A 20234-nucleotide genomic window follows, 5' to 3' on the forward strand; every position below is an offset into this window, starting at 1 on the left:
GATTTACTTGGCTATATGACTTGATTAAAAAATTTAATGGCTAGAAACTGAGAGATACCAAAATAGAAAAAAACACTACTTATTATTTGAGCGCACGACTAATTCCATCTTCTTTGGTGCATAACATGAAAAAAGAAACACACAAATATATATATTATATGAGACAGCCATAAATTAACTTGCAAATGTATTGCTGATATTTGAAGCTGTTCTGGATACCAAAGTATTGTTGGATAGCTTCAGCTATCCAAGTTTGGCATACACTGGATCATGTCTGCATGAATGTGCCCAACAATACCATGGCATCCAGAATGGCTTCATACATCAGTATGTTTGCACATTAATTTATAGCTGCCTATTGTAATGTGCGTGTGTGTGTGTATTTTTGTATTTCTCTTTTCATGTTATGCACTCAATAAAGTCTTCTAAGAAGATAAAACTAGTTGTGCACTCAAAAAATAAACTCATCAAATTTTTTAATTATATATATATATATATATATATATATATATATTTTATATACACAAAGGGGGGAAGAATGTTCCTCAATACAGCAGTAACAGGGATGAAGGAGGAGGAAGAGGAAAAGAAACTTGTTCTATGGATTTCAAGGTGTACTGTGAAGGGATGTTGAGCAGGAGCTGCACATATTCCAACAGGCTTAGTACTAAGAGGTGGAATTATTGATGCCATTTCAGATGAACATTTGCCATGGAAATATTTATAGAATACACACATTGCAGAAACCAAATGTCTGTGCCAAAAGTGGGAGGAGTGAGATGGTAAGAGATGGGTCATTAATCAATCTAATTGCTCTCCTCTGTATTGAGTGAAGCCTTTTGAGGGAGCTCTTAGGGAGCCCACTCCAAATGTGAGAGCAATAACTGGATAGATTTGTGAATCCACTTGGTTTTTTTTAGAAGCTGAGGATGCAATGGTAATGATGCGTTTATCTCAGGAGAGGCTTGGTAATTGACAAGATGAGATTTCTCTTCTTGGAATTACCCTGCCAAGGGTAATTCCAAGAAGAGAAATCTCATCTTGTCTGGAAATTTGAGTGCTGTCAAAAATAATTCTCGGAGAAAATGGTTCTTTTTTTATGAGAAATAAGACAGAACTGGGTTTTACTAGCATTGAAATTGACAAGGTTATCTGAACCCCCATTGGAGGATGGCTTGGAGATCAGAATTGAGGGCAGTGGTTATTGATGTTCTGTAGGTTGAAGTGAGTTGTGTAGAGTAAGGTTTATCAAATGAAAGGGAAGAGTGCAATATGATATCTGTAAAACTCTATATTGGGTTTTAGGTCAAACTGAAGTAGGTCATTGTTATATGGGAGGAAGAGGGTTGGTGAGAGAACAGAACCTCGTGGAACCATGGCATTAGTTGAATGGTGAGAGAACAACCATCCACCATCATACATGGTGTGTCCAGACAGAAGCTGGTAATCCAACTGCAGAAGTCCTGAGACAGACCAAATGATGGAAGTTTGCTTACTACGCATTTATGCCAGACCCTGTAAAAACCTTTAGAGATATCAAGTGCAACCACTTGAGATTCGCCAAATTTCTCCATGGCATTTATCCAGAGATGGGTGACACGTGAGCAGATTTCCTGTTGATCGGCAGCGACAGAATCCATACTGGTGGTCATTTATTAACTGGGTGCCTTTGAGGAAGTGTAGGAATTGATGGTTGCTTTCTCCATTACTTTAGACAGGACTGAGGTGGGTGAGATAGGGTGGTAGTTATATGGCAGTGATTGTCACTCTTCTTGGGAATTGGTTGAATATAGGCCAATTTCAAGGTGGGATAGATACCATTGGAGTAAGAGAGAATATACAGGTGACATAGGATAGGAGTAAGTTCTGGTACACAAACCTTCAGGACAATTGGAGGAATGCCATCAGGACCTGGAGACTTTTTTGTGTCTAATTTGGATTTGTTGGGTTTGTCTTTCATCCAACCTTATATTTGTTAGCTGTTGGTTGATCCCACATTCAAACATAAAGAAAATTTTTATTATACTGCGGCACTCTATGTTTGAAATTACACAATTATAATGAAGGAATCAAGCATCAAATAGCACTACAGGCCGATAATTTCTTAACTATATTTAGGGTTTCTCGCAAAATATGTATTTTAATGAGCATTGCAATGAAACTGAAATTAGGCAAGCACAAGAATCAAGTTAAACAAGATATTTAATTCTCTCACAAAATTATTCTTACATAAGAAACAAGAACTCTATTAAGATCAATGCAATTAGAAAATAATTTATACATTCAATAAAATATTAAGATTCTACTCAGCTGAGTGCATCATTTACTTCTAGAACTTATATATATGACTTTCACAATTCACATCCGTTAGGATTTCAACTTAGTTTCAATTTAAACAATATCAATATTCAGCAAAACATTCAAAAGTTAGTTCTTTTTAGTCTCAGTGAAATATTTGTAAACTTCAATTTATCAAACACTTAACAAGCATCATCAATATTTATCAGAGGATTAAAATAGTTCTTAAAAGGCTCAGTCTTGATTTTACATATACGTCGTGAGATAACACATTCAAACACGAACAAATTCTTCAATGAAGTTTCTCACATTAATTTCACAAGGAAATGTTTTATAATATCACTCATTCAAGCTTGACTAGCTGGCTCCAGCAACACGAAATTCGACCAAGTTTTCCGGACACAAGTAACACTATCACACGTTAGTTATAGAATAGATGTTCTTACTGGTATGATCATCATAGCTTGCACATTATGGAAAACTCTTACAACACTTCTAGGTACTCGATAATCTTCTACTATAGGCAACACAAAACTTATGGTATTCATGAGTTCAATAACCTATTTGTTAAGACTGGAAAATGTATTTTCTTGCTCGTAATTACTTATCTTACAATAAATTTCGATCATATTATTATCCTTTCACTTGGGTAAATTCCTTTACAAGATGACAGGAAACTATAAATAAATATGAGTTCGAAGTAAGGTCCATTAAAATCGGAACAAGTTTCCAAATCTTTATTATGTTGTACGATCCCAGGTTAGATCACATCTCACAACCTTCCTACACTCTCTCCATTTTCCCTCTGGCTGTTTCTTCCTATATCACCTCTCTCCTTCTTTTTTCCTGCCCAAACTTGTTTTTTTTCCACTCGTTCAGTTTACAACGAAAATTCTCACCTGATCGTTATACAGTTCCCCAACACTAAGGCATGCACTATCTAAAAATAACTTAGTTTTCTGACAGCAACCAATCAAATCACATTAGCAGAGTCCGTTAGAATTACTTTCACTTTCAATAACAACAAATGAAATGCATATATTACAGTTCACTTAGGATACATTTACAAGTTATATAAAGAATTTATACAGAATAAATAAAAAAAAAATTACAATTTTTTTTGTTATTTATTCAAAAAATGACAAAAAAAAAAAAAATTAATAATCATAAAATCCTTCATTCACAGTTTAACAGATAATTTTTTTTTTATCTCTTTCTGGCAAAATGATATAAGGGGCATTGTATTTTGGGCATCAGGAATGGTTGGGGGACATTTACCATTGTTAGTTATGCATGTGTTGGAAGCAAAGTGTGAAGACAGGAGATTGGCTTTTTCTGTGGTTGATGATGCAATAGAGCCATCTGGGTATGATAGGAGTGGGAATAGTGTTGGACAAAAGTTATGACCAATTGCTTTGGTAAGAGACTTTTCAGTGAAAGGTGAATTAGCTGATCCCATGCTGAAGTAGCATTGGGTAAACTAATTCCTGGAATCCTGTGGGAGGGAAAAAAAATTGATTTTTCATTCCTCATGAAATGCAGGTCAGCCAAAGCACATGCAATTTGCAGACATAATAAACTTGTATATTACATTTTAATAACAGCTGTCACATATACAAAAAATAGAATTTATTAACTTTGGTATGTTTCTTCCTTATTATAAGGAGATCATTAGAGAGAAATCAATTGGCAACATTCAAAATGCAAGCCTTGTAGCATGTGCTTACTTGCAACCTTGGTTTACTGCATAAACAGGAGAATACACTAATTTGAGTTCAAAGGGAAACAAGGGTTAGCTGTTTTCATTCAAATACAAGGTTGTATAACTTAATATTACAAAAAAAAAAAAATAAATAAATAATCACAGTCTTTCCAAAACTTTGAGAAAGATGTGCTGTCAGAGCTGCTAAGATTTGGATTGTGTCAGAAAGTTTTGCAAGCTTCAAGAAAAAGACATCACATTTAAATTGGCTGGAGTAACAATTTCAGTTTGATTCCAAAAAAAAACTGCATATAGTGTCAGTGTTATGGTAAGCAAGGCCTGACATATCAGATTCCAGGAATTTGATGTATTTCTTATCTTCTTGAATTTTAATCTCAGCAGGAATGGCTTGTCCAAAATAATGAAATTCACATGAATTGGACATTAGATAGACAGCAGTCAAGGAGAGGGAGAGAGAGAGAGAGAGAGAGGGTTGGTAATTTATCTTTGGTGGATAGTAGAAAGACAATTTCCAAGTTAGTTTGAAGCTTGAATACAGGTTATATGTATGAAAAATCCATGTTATTTATTCCAGTGTTCCTTTCCTTAAGATATGGAAACTCTTTTTACATTAGATTGTAGTCTGGTTGAGGGATATGATATTTATCAATAATATTCTGCATGGCAGATTAGTTATATCCATTAATGATAAAGGCAAGTTTTATTGAATTCTTCTAACAGAAGGAAGTCAGATCAGTCTATATCAGCTCTGTTTTATAATACCTGTCTTCTGAGTGATGCATGATGATGTGATGATGGATAGATATATCTGACAGTAAAGGAAGGTTTCTATAAAGAGAAAATTCAATCCTGCATGTAGAACCAGGTTACAATTGCAAAGAACTAGTTGGTTCTTCGCAAGTGTAATCAATGTACCACCTTCAAACCAGGTCAAAAATGGTATTTCTACCATCCACAAAGGATAAGTTATCACCTCTTCTCATTATCTGGTGTCTATCAAATTACCTATTCATGGTGACTTCATTAATTTGGACAGACAGGCCTTTCTGTGAGATCAGAATCCAAGAACATCAGGAGTACATTAGATTACTGAAGTCTGATATCCATCAGATGTCCTATTCATGTGAATTTCATTATTTTGGACAAGCCATTCCTGTCAAGATTAAAATTCAAGAAGATAAGAAATACATCAATTAAATTTGATTATGTGTTTCTTGTGAAAATTTTGTGATATTCTCCATGGTTTAACAATTCTGATTTCATGTATGCCTTTCCCAAAGTTTTAAGAAGTAATTTTGATTAATTGTTCATAATTTTTTGTAATATTAAGTTATGTAACCTTGTATTTGAATGAGAAAAGCTAACCATTTTCTCCCCTTTGAACTCTAATAGTGTAGTTTCCTGTTTACTTAGATGTGACCAAGACACAGTCAAGCAGTCACATGCTCACTCATGTTTTGAATGTTGTCAACTGAACTATTCTGCTCTCCCTGATGAACATGTATGTTATTGTAACAAAAAAGAACAATTTGTTTGGTGAATAATTTTATCAGACAAGTTTTAGTGGGAAAGGTGTATTGTTCAGTTTATATTAGAGGAAAGTAACTAAGGCTATGAAGTAAGTGTATTATACGTTTTAAAGGAACAAGTGTAGAAGACATATTTTTTATAATGGATAACACGTACTAATATATATATGTGTTATCCATTATAAAAATATGTCTTCTACACGTGTTCGTTTAAAACATGTATAATGCACTTCATTGCCTTAGTTACTTTTCACTAATATAAATTGAATAATACACTTTTCCTCTACAACTTGTTTGGTGAAAATTGTTCACTTATAATGCACACTTCAATATACAAGTAGACTAGTTGCAAAGATACTTCACCAGCAAACTGTTTGCTTATGCTGGATAAAGGATTAAAACAATAGTAATATATAAATGTTGAAGGACTGCTGAAGTTTCAGGCTAGTTTTGATTTTAAGTACAGACTGCACATATTTAGTTCATTTTGAAGGTTTTTACAGGTGCAATAGATATGATAAACTTCAGGGTGAGCTGTGGAAGGGGAGGGGGATCCTTAGTGGAGTTAAATATGTTTAATTTCATAGGTTGTTTAAAAGTAGCATTAAGATTTTAATGGTGTAGAATTCTATTTATTTTATCTGATAACCCTCTAATGTATGGGATAGCTATGGTTTTACTGTAATCTATATTACATGCATTTTTGAAGTTTTATGAAGAACTTTATTGACGGTATTTTTGCTATAGCCATTATTTATAAATCTATTGCTAATAATTTTTAATTCTTGTTTAAGAGCTTATTCATTAAAGCAACTTTATAATTGTTTTTGAGGGTGTTAATGACTCCAAGTTTTTGTGAAGGTGGTGATAAGAGTTAGCATTTATATATTGGCTGGCATGTGTAGGCTTGCAGTAGACAGTGAAGGATAGACTGCCTGAGAGGAGATGTGAATTTTGATTTTCAATTTCAATAATAAATTTTATCGCTTACATTGTTTGTTCAGGTGGCTGAGGAAGGTGTTTAAAGTTTGGTGGCCATGTGGCCAGATAACGAAAACATCATTGTATCATCATCAACCAGAAAGTTTTATGTAACAAAATGAGTGTCTCCACCACTCATTTCGCCAACTACAATGAACCACAACTACAATCATCTATATCAATGCCATCTATTTTTTTATTTATCTATTTAGTTACAAATCATTAATAGGTATGTTAAGCTAGAGAGCAACATGCTGTCACATAACTGCTCACACATAAATTAGAAGAAAAGAGTAAAGACTATGGCCAATAAGAGCTGAAATTATTGCTCGAGTCTAGTTCCATACCAGTGAGTGGCGTTGCAGTGTGGATGTAGTTTACATAGAATGCAATCTTCTATAACATTAGAAATGAAGAAGAATTAACAGATTTCATTAAAAAAAAACTACCTACGAAAACAGGAGAAGCATCAAACAGGACTTCTGTTATTGCTATCACACTTTAACGTCTTTGTATATATGATAGGAAAAGAATTGACTGTTAGTGGAGTTAAGATAAAATTATTATGATTTGCAGATAACAAGACTATCATATCCCAAAGCAAAAAAAGTCTTACAGATAATTATTAATACTTTAAACACAGCAAAAGCATATGGAATGATAACAAACACCATGAAGACAAAGTGTATGGTAATATATGACAAAAATACCTCATCGCTGATATTCAATTTTATTGTCATCAGTAATTAGGTAAGTTTCAAAATTCAGGTATTTGGAAAGCCCCCCACACACACACAGAAAATGCCAACTCCTCAGGAGAAATTAAATCAAAATTTCTATGAGTCAAGCAGCATTCATGGTTATGAAGAGCTTGTTTGCTTACTATAAGTAGTATAAATATATCCTTAAAGAAGAGAGTATACTGAGCTTTTCTTATTGGGTATTACAATTTATCCTTTAGAAACATGGACTCTGATCAAACTTGATATGGAAACTTTTGAGAGTACTGGAGGAGATTCAGAAAAGTGAGCTGGACAGAGGAGAGAATGAATAGAGAAGCTTTAGTAAGTGCAATATTGAAGAGAAAAGTTCTTAATAAAAATTAAAATGAGAAGAAAACCTTTACATCTGGATAGAAGATGAGCAACTAAGTGAGCAGTCATATTTGAAAAATTCATCACACTTTTTTCTGCTTAATTGTTTTTGTAATGTCAATTTAATGGTATTAAGTATTAATTCACAACACAGATTATTTTATTATTATTATTACACCCTCTATGGAGTCAGCAGACTGTTCATGGGAGGTTCATTCAACTGACAACATATTGATCATACTGAATCTTAAAATCCTTAACACTCCTTGCATTAACAAAATATTCTGGTGTGTTCCATTCATTGGCTAATGGATTAATCTGATAAAATTCTCTCGCCCAACTTAAGCATCCCTATTATATCACCTCCTTTCCTCCTATCCACATTTCTTCAGCCTCTCTCCAGCCAGCATTCCAATGTCCTAATATTGTCTTAGTCACTTATTTTTGGACCCTGTCCAATGTTTCCACATCACATTGAAAACCAGGTGACCAAATCTGAGCCCAATAGTCCAAGTGTGGTCTGACCAGTGCTTTATACAGTGACACAACCACTTCCTTATCCCTACATGTTAGAGCACTCTTATCATAGTAGTAATATGATGTGCAGTCTTTGCAACACTTGAAATATGCCTTCTAAACTTCAGACCATCACTCTCAAATCTCGAATCTCATCCACTTCCTACAGTACAGTGCAGTGCTGTCAGTATATACAGAGCCTTATATTTCTGCACTCCAAAATGCAACACTTTGCACTTATCAATATTAAAACTGCATCCTCACTCCTTTGTCCATGTCAAAAGTTTGTTCAAATCTTCTTGAAAGGAATTAACATCAGCAGTGCTTATGTATAATTCTCTCCAGCTTTGGGGATCTTCAGTTGTTTGCTGATGATGCAGTTAGCCCACATGATATATCATTTATAAACAAGTTAAACAGTAGGGGCCCAAGAACAGAACCCTGAAGCCACTGGTTATCCTCCGTTTTTGAGACTGCTCCATCATACACAACTTGCTAGTATTGTTAGAGAGCTAATCTCTGATCTATCTAACCAGTATGATAATTAGAGATAATAAGAGAATAATTAATATTTATATAACTTATTTGCTGATATTTCTCTGGTACTATATCCAGCATCTTCAGAACACAAAAACAGTTTGTCCCAAAAATTATTAATTAAAAATATTAATTAATTTCTTATTAATCTGTGTTGTGAATTAATACCATTAAATAAATTGACATGAACTGCCAACACATAAGCCTTTCTACTTGTTTTTGTAATATATTTATTATTTTGTTTTATTCCTTCTTAAACCATAAAGATGCTATGTAATTACATCTTTCGTTAGAGTTTTGTCATCTTCATATTCTTTTATGAAGATATCCAAAACTTTTTTGTATCCAGTATGATCACTTTTTATATATCATAAAACATAATTTATTTATATGTATTATAAGATCGTTTTTTTCCCCAAATTTGTAATTAATAAATTATTGCTCATTTTGAATATTCTGTTTTAAACTTTGTCATTTCCTTTAATTTATTAAAATGGTTTAATTTTCATGATTGTTCTTATAGTGCTACAGTTACAAATCTACAACAGAAAGTTGAACAACTTCAGACAACAAATGCTCTTATGAAAGAAGATCTGGCAATTGCCAAAAATCAAATTTTATCCTTGCAGGATGAGAATGCCCACTTACGTAAAACTCAAGACAAAATGTTTGAAGAGCATAAAAGAAAACTGGAGGTTTGTATTCCCATATTGAAGACAAAATATCATATGCACTGTGTGTGTGTGTGTGTGTGTGTGTGTGTGTGTGTGTGTGTGTTTGCGCATGCATGCATGCACTCTGTAGTGGTCTTTTTATTAGCCATGTGCCCATCTCCCCCTATCATTCATGAAATCCACCACTTTGCTAGAGATGGTTCATTCTCCATTCCAAGTAATATAAATCAGGCACTTAGGTCACAGTATGACCTAAGTGACTTTGAGTTGGTGTGTGTGTTGTTCTTATCAGATACTGCAAGTATCGCAACAGTTGTGCTTTTGAGCAGATTTGAATAGGTTGAATGACAGTGCAGCACAGTGGTTGCTGAAAGCACTTGTGTTTGATCCTAGATATGGCATCCATCCATCCATCCAAGATAAGTAAGTTGAGGCCCCCTATTTAGGAGTTTTAGGCAATTAATGCAGTTGGCTTGCCATTCCTCTTCTGCATCTCCCTAAGGGCAAGTATTTATGGCTGCAGATCTGTATTCATGAGGCCAGTTTGCCTGTTTTGAAAATTGAAAGGGGTGGAACCCCCTTGCGAGTTATCAGAATTCAAGGAGAACTAGTCTACCAGTCCAGAACTCGGGGGGGGGTTGTGCGGCATAAGCGCCAGGGGAGGGGACCCCTTTTGAGTCTTCAAAATTCGAGTCATCTGAATTCCGGGAGAACTGACCTACCAGTCCAGAACTGGGGGGGTGTATGCCAGGGGTCTTCAAAGTTTTCAAAGTTCGAGTTATCAGAATTCAAGGAGAACCGGCTTACCAGTCCGGAACTCGGGGGGGGGGGGGGGGGGCGCCGTAGGCGTCAGGGGGAGGAGCCCCCTAGTACACACACACACAGTTGACCCTTGAACAACGTCAGGGTTAGGGCAATCCCCTATGCAGTTGAAAATCCATATATCTTTTGACTTCCCAAAAACTTTACTAATAGCCTACTGTTGACTGTCAGCCTTACTGATAACTTAAATAGTCAATGCATATTTTGTATGTTATATGTATTATATACTGTATAGCTTACAATAGATAAGGGTTCCTCTAGCTTACAATAAAGTAAGCTAGAGGAAATAAAATGTTATTTAGAAAATCATAAGGAAGAGAAAATACATTTGCAGTACTGTACTGTATTTATCAATATCATACGTTTATATTGTCTGTTTACAAGATGAATTGGCTGTCTCTCAGTATCTACATCAGTATGTCTTATATAATACAAAACACTGAGATGTTGTATGTATTACTAATACTACACATGAAAAATGAAAAGATAATGTGAAAAATAAATTCATATTTATTTACAGGTATAACATTGATGATGAAGAAGCAGCATGCAAGGCCAAATTTCAGGTTTATTCTTGTTAATATAAGATTGGTGTTCTTGTTGTTTTTCAACAGGACGTCCTGTTTGTCCAAAGTACAAGCAGAGGCATTCACATTGAACTTTAATACCAGAGACAGGAGAGCTGTTTATCTTTTGTGGATGGTTACCAAGAGGAGAGGTAAAAAACTAGGAACTAAATTATCTCTTCAGATTGATAGCAATCATCTCAAAGATGCTTGCAATATGTTGTTATTATTAAGAGAGACCTCCAGGGAGTTAGGCAATCATCGAGGGAGGCCATACTATCAGCAACAACTGTCATACCTGTTCTTGAATTCATTCACGCTACTTGCACACACACACACGTCGGGGTGCAAGTAGCATAATGTGAGGAACCCTTATCCGATGTCAGTCCATTCCAATCATGCACTACTCTGTGAGAGAAAAATCTAGCCCTAGTCCTCCTTCTTGACAGCATTCATTCTCAACTTCCATGGATGTTATTCTTTCCACACCCTCCATAAAATGAAGAACTCCATGTACTGAAATTCTTTATAATCCTCTCAGAAGTTTGTATGTCTCAATCATATCACCCCCCCCCCCTTTTTCTCCTTTTTGCTAGTTTCTGCAGCCTATAAATTCTCACTCTTTCTTCGTAATCTGTATTCCTCAATCCTGATATCATTTCTGACACTCTCCTTTGCACTCTCTTCACTGTATCAGAATCACCAAGGAAACCAGGAGACCAGACCTGCGTGCAGTAGTCCAAGTGAGGTCTTATCGAGGCCTTGTAAAGAGGCACAATGACTTCCTTATCTTTACATGTCAAGGTTCTTTTTAGCATTGCCATTATTTTCTGAGTTGTATTTACAATTTTTGATATAGACCCTTGACCTCAACCTCCTGTCTACTAAAACTCCATGATCCCTAGCCTCAACAGTTTCTTCAAGCATAATTCGACCAATATAATACAACATTGGATATGTAATCACATCAAAGTGCATGACTTTACATTTATTAACATTGAAATGACAGCCATTTTCACATGCCCACAGTTCAGCTTATTCAAATCATTCTGGAAGTACTGCATATCAGCAGCATTCCTGATTATCCTACCTAACTTTGCATCATCATCAACATCAGCAAATAGCTGTATGTCATTCAACTATTTGCTGTCTCAAATCCTTCTCAATGTCATTAATGTATGGATTGAATGACAACAGACCAAGGATTGATCCTTGAGACACACCCCTTGTTACCTTGGATCTTGCAGATTCACACACCACATATACCACTTATACCACTTTTTGATATGTCAGCCAACCATCCTCTTATCCATGCTAATAATTTATAATCCAATCCCATATTCTCCAATTTATGCAACAGTAGTCCATGCTGTATTCTATCAAAAGCCTTAGCGAAATTCAAAAGTATCATGGAGTATCTATTTCCCTTATCTAACTCAGTGGTAACATTATCAGAGAATGTAAGCAAGTTGCTAAAACATTAACTTCCCTTAGTAAACCCATGTTGTTTATGGTGGGTAGATATAAAAAAAGGAAACCATGACAGAGTAGAGATTCTCTGTCAACCCATTTCTGAATGCAAGCCCTGACCAACCTTTTCAAAATCTTCACCACCACTCCTGAGATACTGATTGGTCGATCATTTGATGCATCGGTCTTTGCATCACTCGTGCAATGGGATTACCATATGTTCTTTCCACTTCTGTGGAATCTTCCCTCTTCTAAGACTGAAATTATATAGCCTGGTCAAAGGAATAATGGAATATGCAGCACCTATCTGGTCACCTCCGGCTTCATCAGTAAAGGAAAAATTAGACAAAATACAAGCAAAAGCATCCAAGATTATCCAAGATAGGATGAGATTGGTACAGTCTCATCCACTAACAACATCAGAGCCCAACAAGAATGTGGACTTGACCTGCTGGAGAACAGATGAAAATTTCCCACCATAAAATTCATTAATAATATTAGAAGCTACCAAAGCGATCATATTATTATGTGACACCTCCAGGGAGTCCAAAGACTCATCGAGGGAGAGTGTGCCAACAGCATCGAACGATTGAACCCCTTCCAACTACTCACCGTGCTCAAACTTGCTTAACATTTTGTGAGCCATTAAGTAGCAGAGGTTCTACCAAAAACTTATGAACATTGGGATCAAAAATGCAGAATTCACAGAGCATCAACTTTACAATATGGTGACACTATCAAGAAGGAAATAGGTCTTGATCAGCTAAATGGCCACATAAACAAAAAACCTCTATTTTTCAGTCTTTTACCTCCAAATATCTCCATAAATCTAAACCTTACCAAACTCTATACAAAAAAAAAAAAAAAGCAAAAGAAATGCTCAAAGAAAAAGGCCTAAATACTGTCAACTTCTTTCATCCTCCAAACAGGTTATTTGTTATATTGATGGATCGTCAGACACCAATATGATTAATGGAGGCACTGGTGTTCTTCTTCTACTCCTGAAAGGTGTAGAAGAAGAACACCAGCTTTTACTGAAAAACTTTCAGTAAAAGTTGAATCTGGGAAATTTGCTTCCAATTTAACAGCAAACTTTATGCAATAAATAAAGCACTCGAAGCCTACTTAAAATTATCATCATCTCAACAATCAGAGGGAATTATAATTTACAGTGACTCAAGATCAGCTATGGAGGCAATCAAAAATAGTAATACCAAGCTCACAAAAGACACCGATAAACTCTTAAATCAACTAAAATGTTTAGGAAAAAGTTGCATTTTACAATGGATTCCAGCTCATGTAGGCATTGATTATATTGAAGCAGCTGATAAATTAGCAAAAGAGGCCAGAGAACTCAACCAAGAAACTCACATGATAACTCTTATTGATGCTAACACACTAGCAAAAGCTGAACTAATTCCACTGAAATCAGTGACACAACATCAAATTCCCGAAATCAGTGCTGACAGAAAGATGATAGCAAGACTGCAAACAGGACATTATAGAGGAATGAAGATCAATACAGATGATACAAGAACATATAGAAACTGCAACACCTGCCCTAATACTGAACTGACACCCACTCACATCTTTACCTGTACAATAATTACAGCAGGCTTGCAAGCAATAGACCCTAATCCTGAACAACAGCTCTATACAAACAAAATCAGCGACATAGCCAAAGCAGTTCAAGGAGCACATGGAAACATCTAAGACTCTTCAAAGGATAAGATGACAACAACAAAGGAATAGCCAGTTCAGCTAAACACTCTTTTTTGCTTCTGTGCTGATATCCCATCAGTTCCTATTTCAGAATTCTTATTCAGTTTGTGCAACAACTCTGGTACTTCCTCCTCATCCACATGAGTTTTCTCATACAAAGAAGAAGTAGTGATGAGTTCAATGTTGCTGATAGCTTTTAGCAAAATGGCTGCTCATTAGTTGAACAATCACTTATGCATCCATCACCTGCATACTATCTGCATTCAGTACAGTTATTCTTTGAAATTCATTCTTTCTTTTACTTGCAGCATAATGATAGAATTCTTTTGGGTTGTCTTTAACTTGCAGAGCCAGTTTCTTTTCATACTTGGACTTAGTTTTCTGTACAACACTTGTGACTCTTCTGGCCTGCTGCTTATAATTATCATAACTGACATTATCCTTATGCACATGATATTCCCACATCTTTTTCTTTTGAATCTCTTGCTTAATTAGATTGCACATCCATTTCATTCCTACTCTGTTTATTCTTTGAACTCTAGGGACACATTCTGATATCACGTCATTTAAGTATTTTTAAACATGTCGATATTTTTTCCATCCAATAACTGATACCATGGCACAGAACCCAGCATACTCCTCAGGTGGTTATAATTTTCTGCTTTGTAGTTCAGCAAGTAACATTTTCTGAATGGAACATTCATAAACTTACCCACTTCCCAAGTGAGTGCCGCATGATCACTGTCACTAACTGGAGGCAGAATAGTTATGTCTTTAACTGAAACCTTCTGACACTAATTAGATCTAACACTCTTTGACCTAGAGTTCCTTATGTCACATGCTGCTTGAGGAAGTTGTCTTGCAACAACTCAATAAATTCAGTTTCATTCTTCTCATGCAATTTCATTGCTAAACAATCAGTGTTCAGATAAATAAAGTCCCCCATTATTATTATTACTCTTTTTGCACCCATCGTATTTATTTGTTAATGCATTTCTTCGTCACTAGCAACCGATCCACATGGTCTGTAACAATACTCCACTGTGTATTTCATCTTGCAACTCCATCTCACTCCAGATGCCTTCAAACTCTGTTACATAAAAAATTGTTATTAATATTGCAGTCATAGGTCTCAACTCTAACTGGATTCAAGACATTTGATATCAGCAGCATGGCCTTCTCCTATCCTGGCTTTCCTTCATAAAAATATTGTACTCTTTGCACTCGATACCAGTTAGTACGTCTGCTTCTGATGGCCAAGTCTCACTAAAGCCTACAACATGAGGTCCTAATATATTAACCAAGGCAACAAACTCTGCTTTGTTTCTGATACTCCTAGCATTTGTGTACAGACATAATAAATTACCTGCATGCTCTTTTGCACACCCTTGTCTGTGGTCTGCATGACACAGTTTGATAACTTGCAGATCTCTGTTCTTATCTAGTTCCTTACTTATGCAGACGTTACACATGCTTGATAGGGCTGAACCTATCATCGAAATGAATATATGGGATAGGGACTTGCAGTGGAGATTCAGGGTTTTGCTATTACTACTGATTTTCATATAAAATTTGAAGCAGTAGTGTTCAGTTTAGTTAAAAAAAAAATCCTGAAGACTTACATTAGATTTATTTAGGAGCAACTTTCCTTTATAATTTTTCGTGTAGATAATAAGAGTGATGACAATATGCATCCTTGTCTAACACCTGATTTTACATGAAATCATCTTCCTATACCTCTTTTAATTCTATTTGCGGATTTACAACGCAAACATAGACTATGTATTGCTTGATACAATGTCCTGTTTATACCATTTGAACAGCTTTTCTGTTGGCATTTCATTATCATATACCTTTTCAAGCCTACAAAACTTAAATACAAATGCTTGTTGTATTCCATGATTTCTCAGTTAAAGCAAAAATATGACCCTGACAACTCCAGTTTGGCCTGAATTGTGTTTGCCCCAAGTTTCTCTACCACAACTTTCCATTTTTTCAAAGTTATATAAATATACAATAATGAAATTTTTAGATCGTGTATGCTCACTGTGCACATCAATAATTGTAATGATCTTATATTTTTATTTACTTCATTATTTTTATTTCAGTACTTCAGTTTGTGCCTCTTAAAATTATAAATGTATTTTTTTTTAAGTTTCAATAAAATAAACAGTTAAGAGGCTGAATTTCGAGAGGAAGATTATTCGAAATTAATGAAATCTATTTCATGTGATATAGGAGACAAGAGCTGACATATCAGCTGAAAGAGAAACATATCAAACTAATCAAGCTGGTCTTGATTTTCTTTATAATGACATCAAACGGCAGCTTCAGGATGAAATGCAAAAGAGACAGGTAAGGAGCTGAATAGTTAAAATGAATCTAAAAGCATTCATTGCTATTCTTATCTCATATTACTTGATTACAGTTTAACTGTTCTTAGATTTAAACCTTGCTAACCTTGAATTTATGGGGCATTTCTAAAAAAATCATGTTGTGTTCAAATTAAGGATCACTTATTACTGGAATTTTTTTAATTAAAAAAATACTTGTTGTTATAGAAATATTTTACAATTGGCTGCAGCGAGACCAAACAAAATTGAAATGTGATAAAGAAAGTTTCAGATTTGAGAAACTGATTTGTAGAATGCTAAAAATCCAACCATAATGTTCAGTGTTGAAAGTTTATTTTTCATTCGGTTAGACTATAATAAATTTAGTTTAATCCTTTATCCAAGTGTGAGCAAACAAAGTTTGCACCTGAAAGTAATTTCAGGACTGAGGTAAGGTGGTACAACACCAGACAACTCGTTGCAAAGGTGGAGCAAGCTAACATCACTCCTATCTCAGTATCTCCCATAATGCAAAACACATCTCCTTGTGGATATGTTTAATGTTATGCATTAAGAGAAGGGCCACTAACCAGACTAGTTTCGACCTTTGAGGTCTCTTCAGTGGGAGCCAGGCCCAAGTGGAGATACCAGGCAGAAGCATTAGCAAGGTCATCTCTACCTATAGGAGTTGCCAAACAGTGTGCCACCTTTTTAATAAATTACTCTGGATTTAGAGAAAGATGTTGAAAGTTTATTTTTCACTTGGTTAGACTACAATAAATTTAGTTTAATCCTTTATCCAAGTGTGAGCAAACAAAGTTTGCACCTGAAAGTATCTTCAGGACTGGGATAAGGTGGTACAACACTGGGAAACTTGTTGCAAAGGTGGAGCAAGCTAACATCACTCCTATTTCAGTATCTCCCATAATGCAAAACACATCTCCTTGCGGATATGTCTAATGTTATGCATTAAGGGAAGGGCCACTACCCAGACTAGTTTCGACCTTTATTGAGGTCTCTTCAGTGGTATCTCCACTTGGGCATGGCTCCCACTGAAGAGACCTCAATAAAGGTTGAAACTAGTCAAGGTAGTGGCCCTTCCCTTAACGCATAACATTAGACATATCCGCAAGGAGATGTGTTTTGCATTATGGAGATACCGAGATAGGAGTGATGTTAGATTGCTCCACCTTTGCAACGAGTTTCCCGGTGTTGTACCACCTTACCTCAGTCCTGAAATTACTTTCAGGCGCAAACTTTGTTTGCTCACACTTGGATAAAAGATTAAACTAAATTTATCATAATGTTCAGTGATTCTGCAACTTATGTGCTGATAGCTAGTTATTGCTTCAAATGGAAGTATACATGTGATAAAGACAAATCTCATTTAACTTCGATTTTAGCAATGTAAATTAAATAGAAATAGGCGATATTAAAGATCCATTCATATTTCATAGCTGAATAAATATAGAAAGTTTGAAAGTTTCGAAAACTTGTCCAGAGTGCTTATGAGAATGTTATTATTATTATGGGCTACTCCATGGAGTCCTTACTCATCGAGGGAGGCCCTAAATATCATGTCAAGACCTATCCAACATTTGTGCAGTATCTGTTATAGTTTGAACTCATTCACAGTCATGCCACCCACAACAGATTCCGGTAATCTATTCCACTCATTCACAGTCATGGCACCCACAACAGATTCCGGTAACCTATTCCACTCATTCACAGTCATGGCACCCACAACAGATTCCGGTAACCTATTCCACTCATTCACTACTCTCCAAGAAAAAACCTAGTTCTAACACCCTTGCTAACTACACTCTTACTCAGGTTTCCATGGATGCTCATAGTTCTCCCACCAACCAGGCCTGTTCTGAAAAATTTTCTCTGAATTAATCTTGTAAAACCCCTCAGTAATTTGAATGTCTCAATCATAGCACCCCTTTCCCACCTATCAATTAGTTTCTGTAACCCACACATTCTCATAAGGTTCATTCCATAGACCTGCTACCATCTTGGTCACTTGCCACTCCCTCCTCATCAAGACATCCTGGTGCCCAGATCTGTGCGTAGCATCAAGATGGGTTCTTATCAAGACTTGATAAAGATGAACAATAATCTGTTTTTCTCTGCTTGTCAAAGTATTTTTCAGTAACCAAGTAATCTGATGAGCTGCTTTACCCACTTTTGCTACGTGCCCCTAAACTTTAACTTCCTAATCCACTAACACTTCCAAGTCTCTGGCTTTGTGAATTTCCTGGAGTACAGTTCCACCAATGTGGTTTACAGCTGGTAATCCTTTTCACCCCAAAATGCATAACCCTGCCACATTAAACTGACATCCATTCTCCTTTGCCCAGTTTGCCAATCTATGCAAATCATCCTGCAAAAATTTTGACATCATCTGTATTAGCTATTGCTCTACCCAACTTTGCATCAATGCCAAATAACTGAACTGTTCCTTCCAGATCCTTTCCTATATTGTTAAGGTACAAATTAAACAGAAGCAGTGCAGAACCCTGCAGCATGCCACTAGTCAGGCCTTCTTTTGGACTCCACGCCTGAATAAACTAGTCTCTAATTTTGCATATAATCCGCAGCATCAGACTTGCCTTAGTTTGCACTATTTAAAAAACTTGAACGATGTCCAGGTAAGTGCCTTTGTATTCAAATTTTATTATTACTTTTTATAAATGTGTGTCACTTGGCTAACAGCAGTTTCAAATTGTTGGTTTTCATGAGAGACCAGGCAGAAACTCTTAGAGGATAACCACCATTCAATACCAAAACAATTCGTCAGAGTTGTATTTTTTATAAGTGAACTTTCCATGGATGCTTAATTGTAATTATCAAAAGATAATTATATAAGAGCGAAGAGGTTTCATTTTGGGAATGTAAATGGCTTCTGGTTCTTCTTTTGATAATTACAATTATGAACTCACTGAGAGTCCATTATGTAAAATAACTCACTGGTAGAGGCCTGTGTAGCTCAGTGGAAGTGGTGCTTGCGTCCTTTACACTTGGCTGCTCGAAGTTAGACCTAGGATTAAGTCTAGTCGCTGACTGGAGGGATTTTTTCTAAGCCTATCTTCGACCGGTTCCTGAGTTAGTCGATCTCTGACACGGGTAAGCGGCTTTTTCGTCCCGTAAACTCAAGAAAATCGACTGTAGTACCCACCCACATTATTTCAGACAGTAACATATCCTGTTAGGGTTAGACACCAAGAGATGGCAGCACTTGGGTGCTAGTCTCTTCATCAGTAGCCGCCTATAATTTGTGATAGACATGGGCCAGCTATCTCTGATTGACTACTGATGGAGATTGAACTGCCCACTCAGTCTCCAAAAGCTTGATAGGGTATAAAGGCCTCGCCTACTCCCTATTAGGGAATAAAAGGCGTTAGTTGATTTATTTATTTATTTATAACTCACTGGTATAGGATTGCTTTGGTATTGAATGAGGTTTTTTGCACTCATAAGGTTTCTGTCTCTTCTGCTGAGAGGCCAGTGAAACCTCTATCAAAAGCACTAATACAGACGAATGGGCAAAATGTGTGTCTTTTAAGTAGTGCATGCTAAGGTAAATTGGATGCCTTTTGTTTTTCAATAAATTTTCAATTTCTATATTTATTCAGCTATGAAATAAGGATGGATCTTTAATATTCCCCATTTCTGTTTTATTTCTAACATTTCATTAGCTATATAGCTTTCATCCTCAGTTTGTTTAACCACTAGACACCAACTCCATTAGTAAAGGAAAACAATATACATAAATATCATTTATGCTAGTTCCATAGAGAGTTCAAAATAGCTGGTCATCATGATCTTTCATTATGACATTAGCAGTTTTTTCCCCTTTTCTTTTTGTTGAAACTTGTATTACTTCTGATTGATTGGAGTCCTTTTTTTTATTGAAGATTTTTACTAAACATACAGTCAGATTAGAAATCACTTGGAAAAAAAGAT

At 35.7% G+C, this 20234-nt stretch overlaps 1 protein-coding gene across 2 annotated transcripts in view; it reads left to right on the forward strand.

The window, feature by feature from the left end:
• Positions 1-20234, forward strand: part of LOC150110447 (RUN and FYVE domain-containing protein 2-like) — a 358385-nt gene that overhangs the window by 171805 nt on the left and 166346 nt on the right. For both annotated transcript variants that reach the window (XM_090393911.1, XM_090393918.1), the window contains exons 8-9: positions 9202-9373; positions 16171-16287. In XM_090393911.1, coding sequence (XP_090250037.1) covers positions 9202-9373; positions 16171-16287 — 289 coding nt within the window. The remainder of the gene's footprint in view (positions 1-9201; positions 9374-16170; positions 16288-20234) is intronic.

The sequence above is a fragment of the Typopeltis vanoorti genome, chromosome 1 (genome assembly GCF_054136105.1).
Source record: "Typopeltis vanoorti isolate ZY-2024b chromosome 1, IOZ_Tvanoo_1.0, whole genome shotgun sequence".
Taxonomy (NCBI): Eukaryota; Metazoa; Arthropoda; class Arachnida; order Uropygi; family Thelyphonidae; genus Typopeltis; species Typopeltis vanoorti.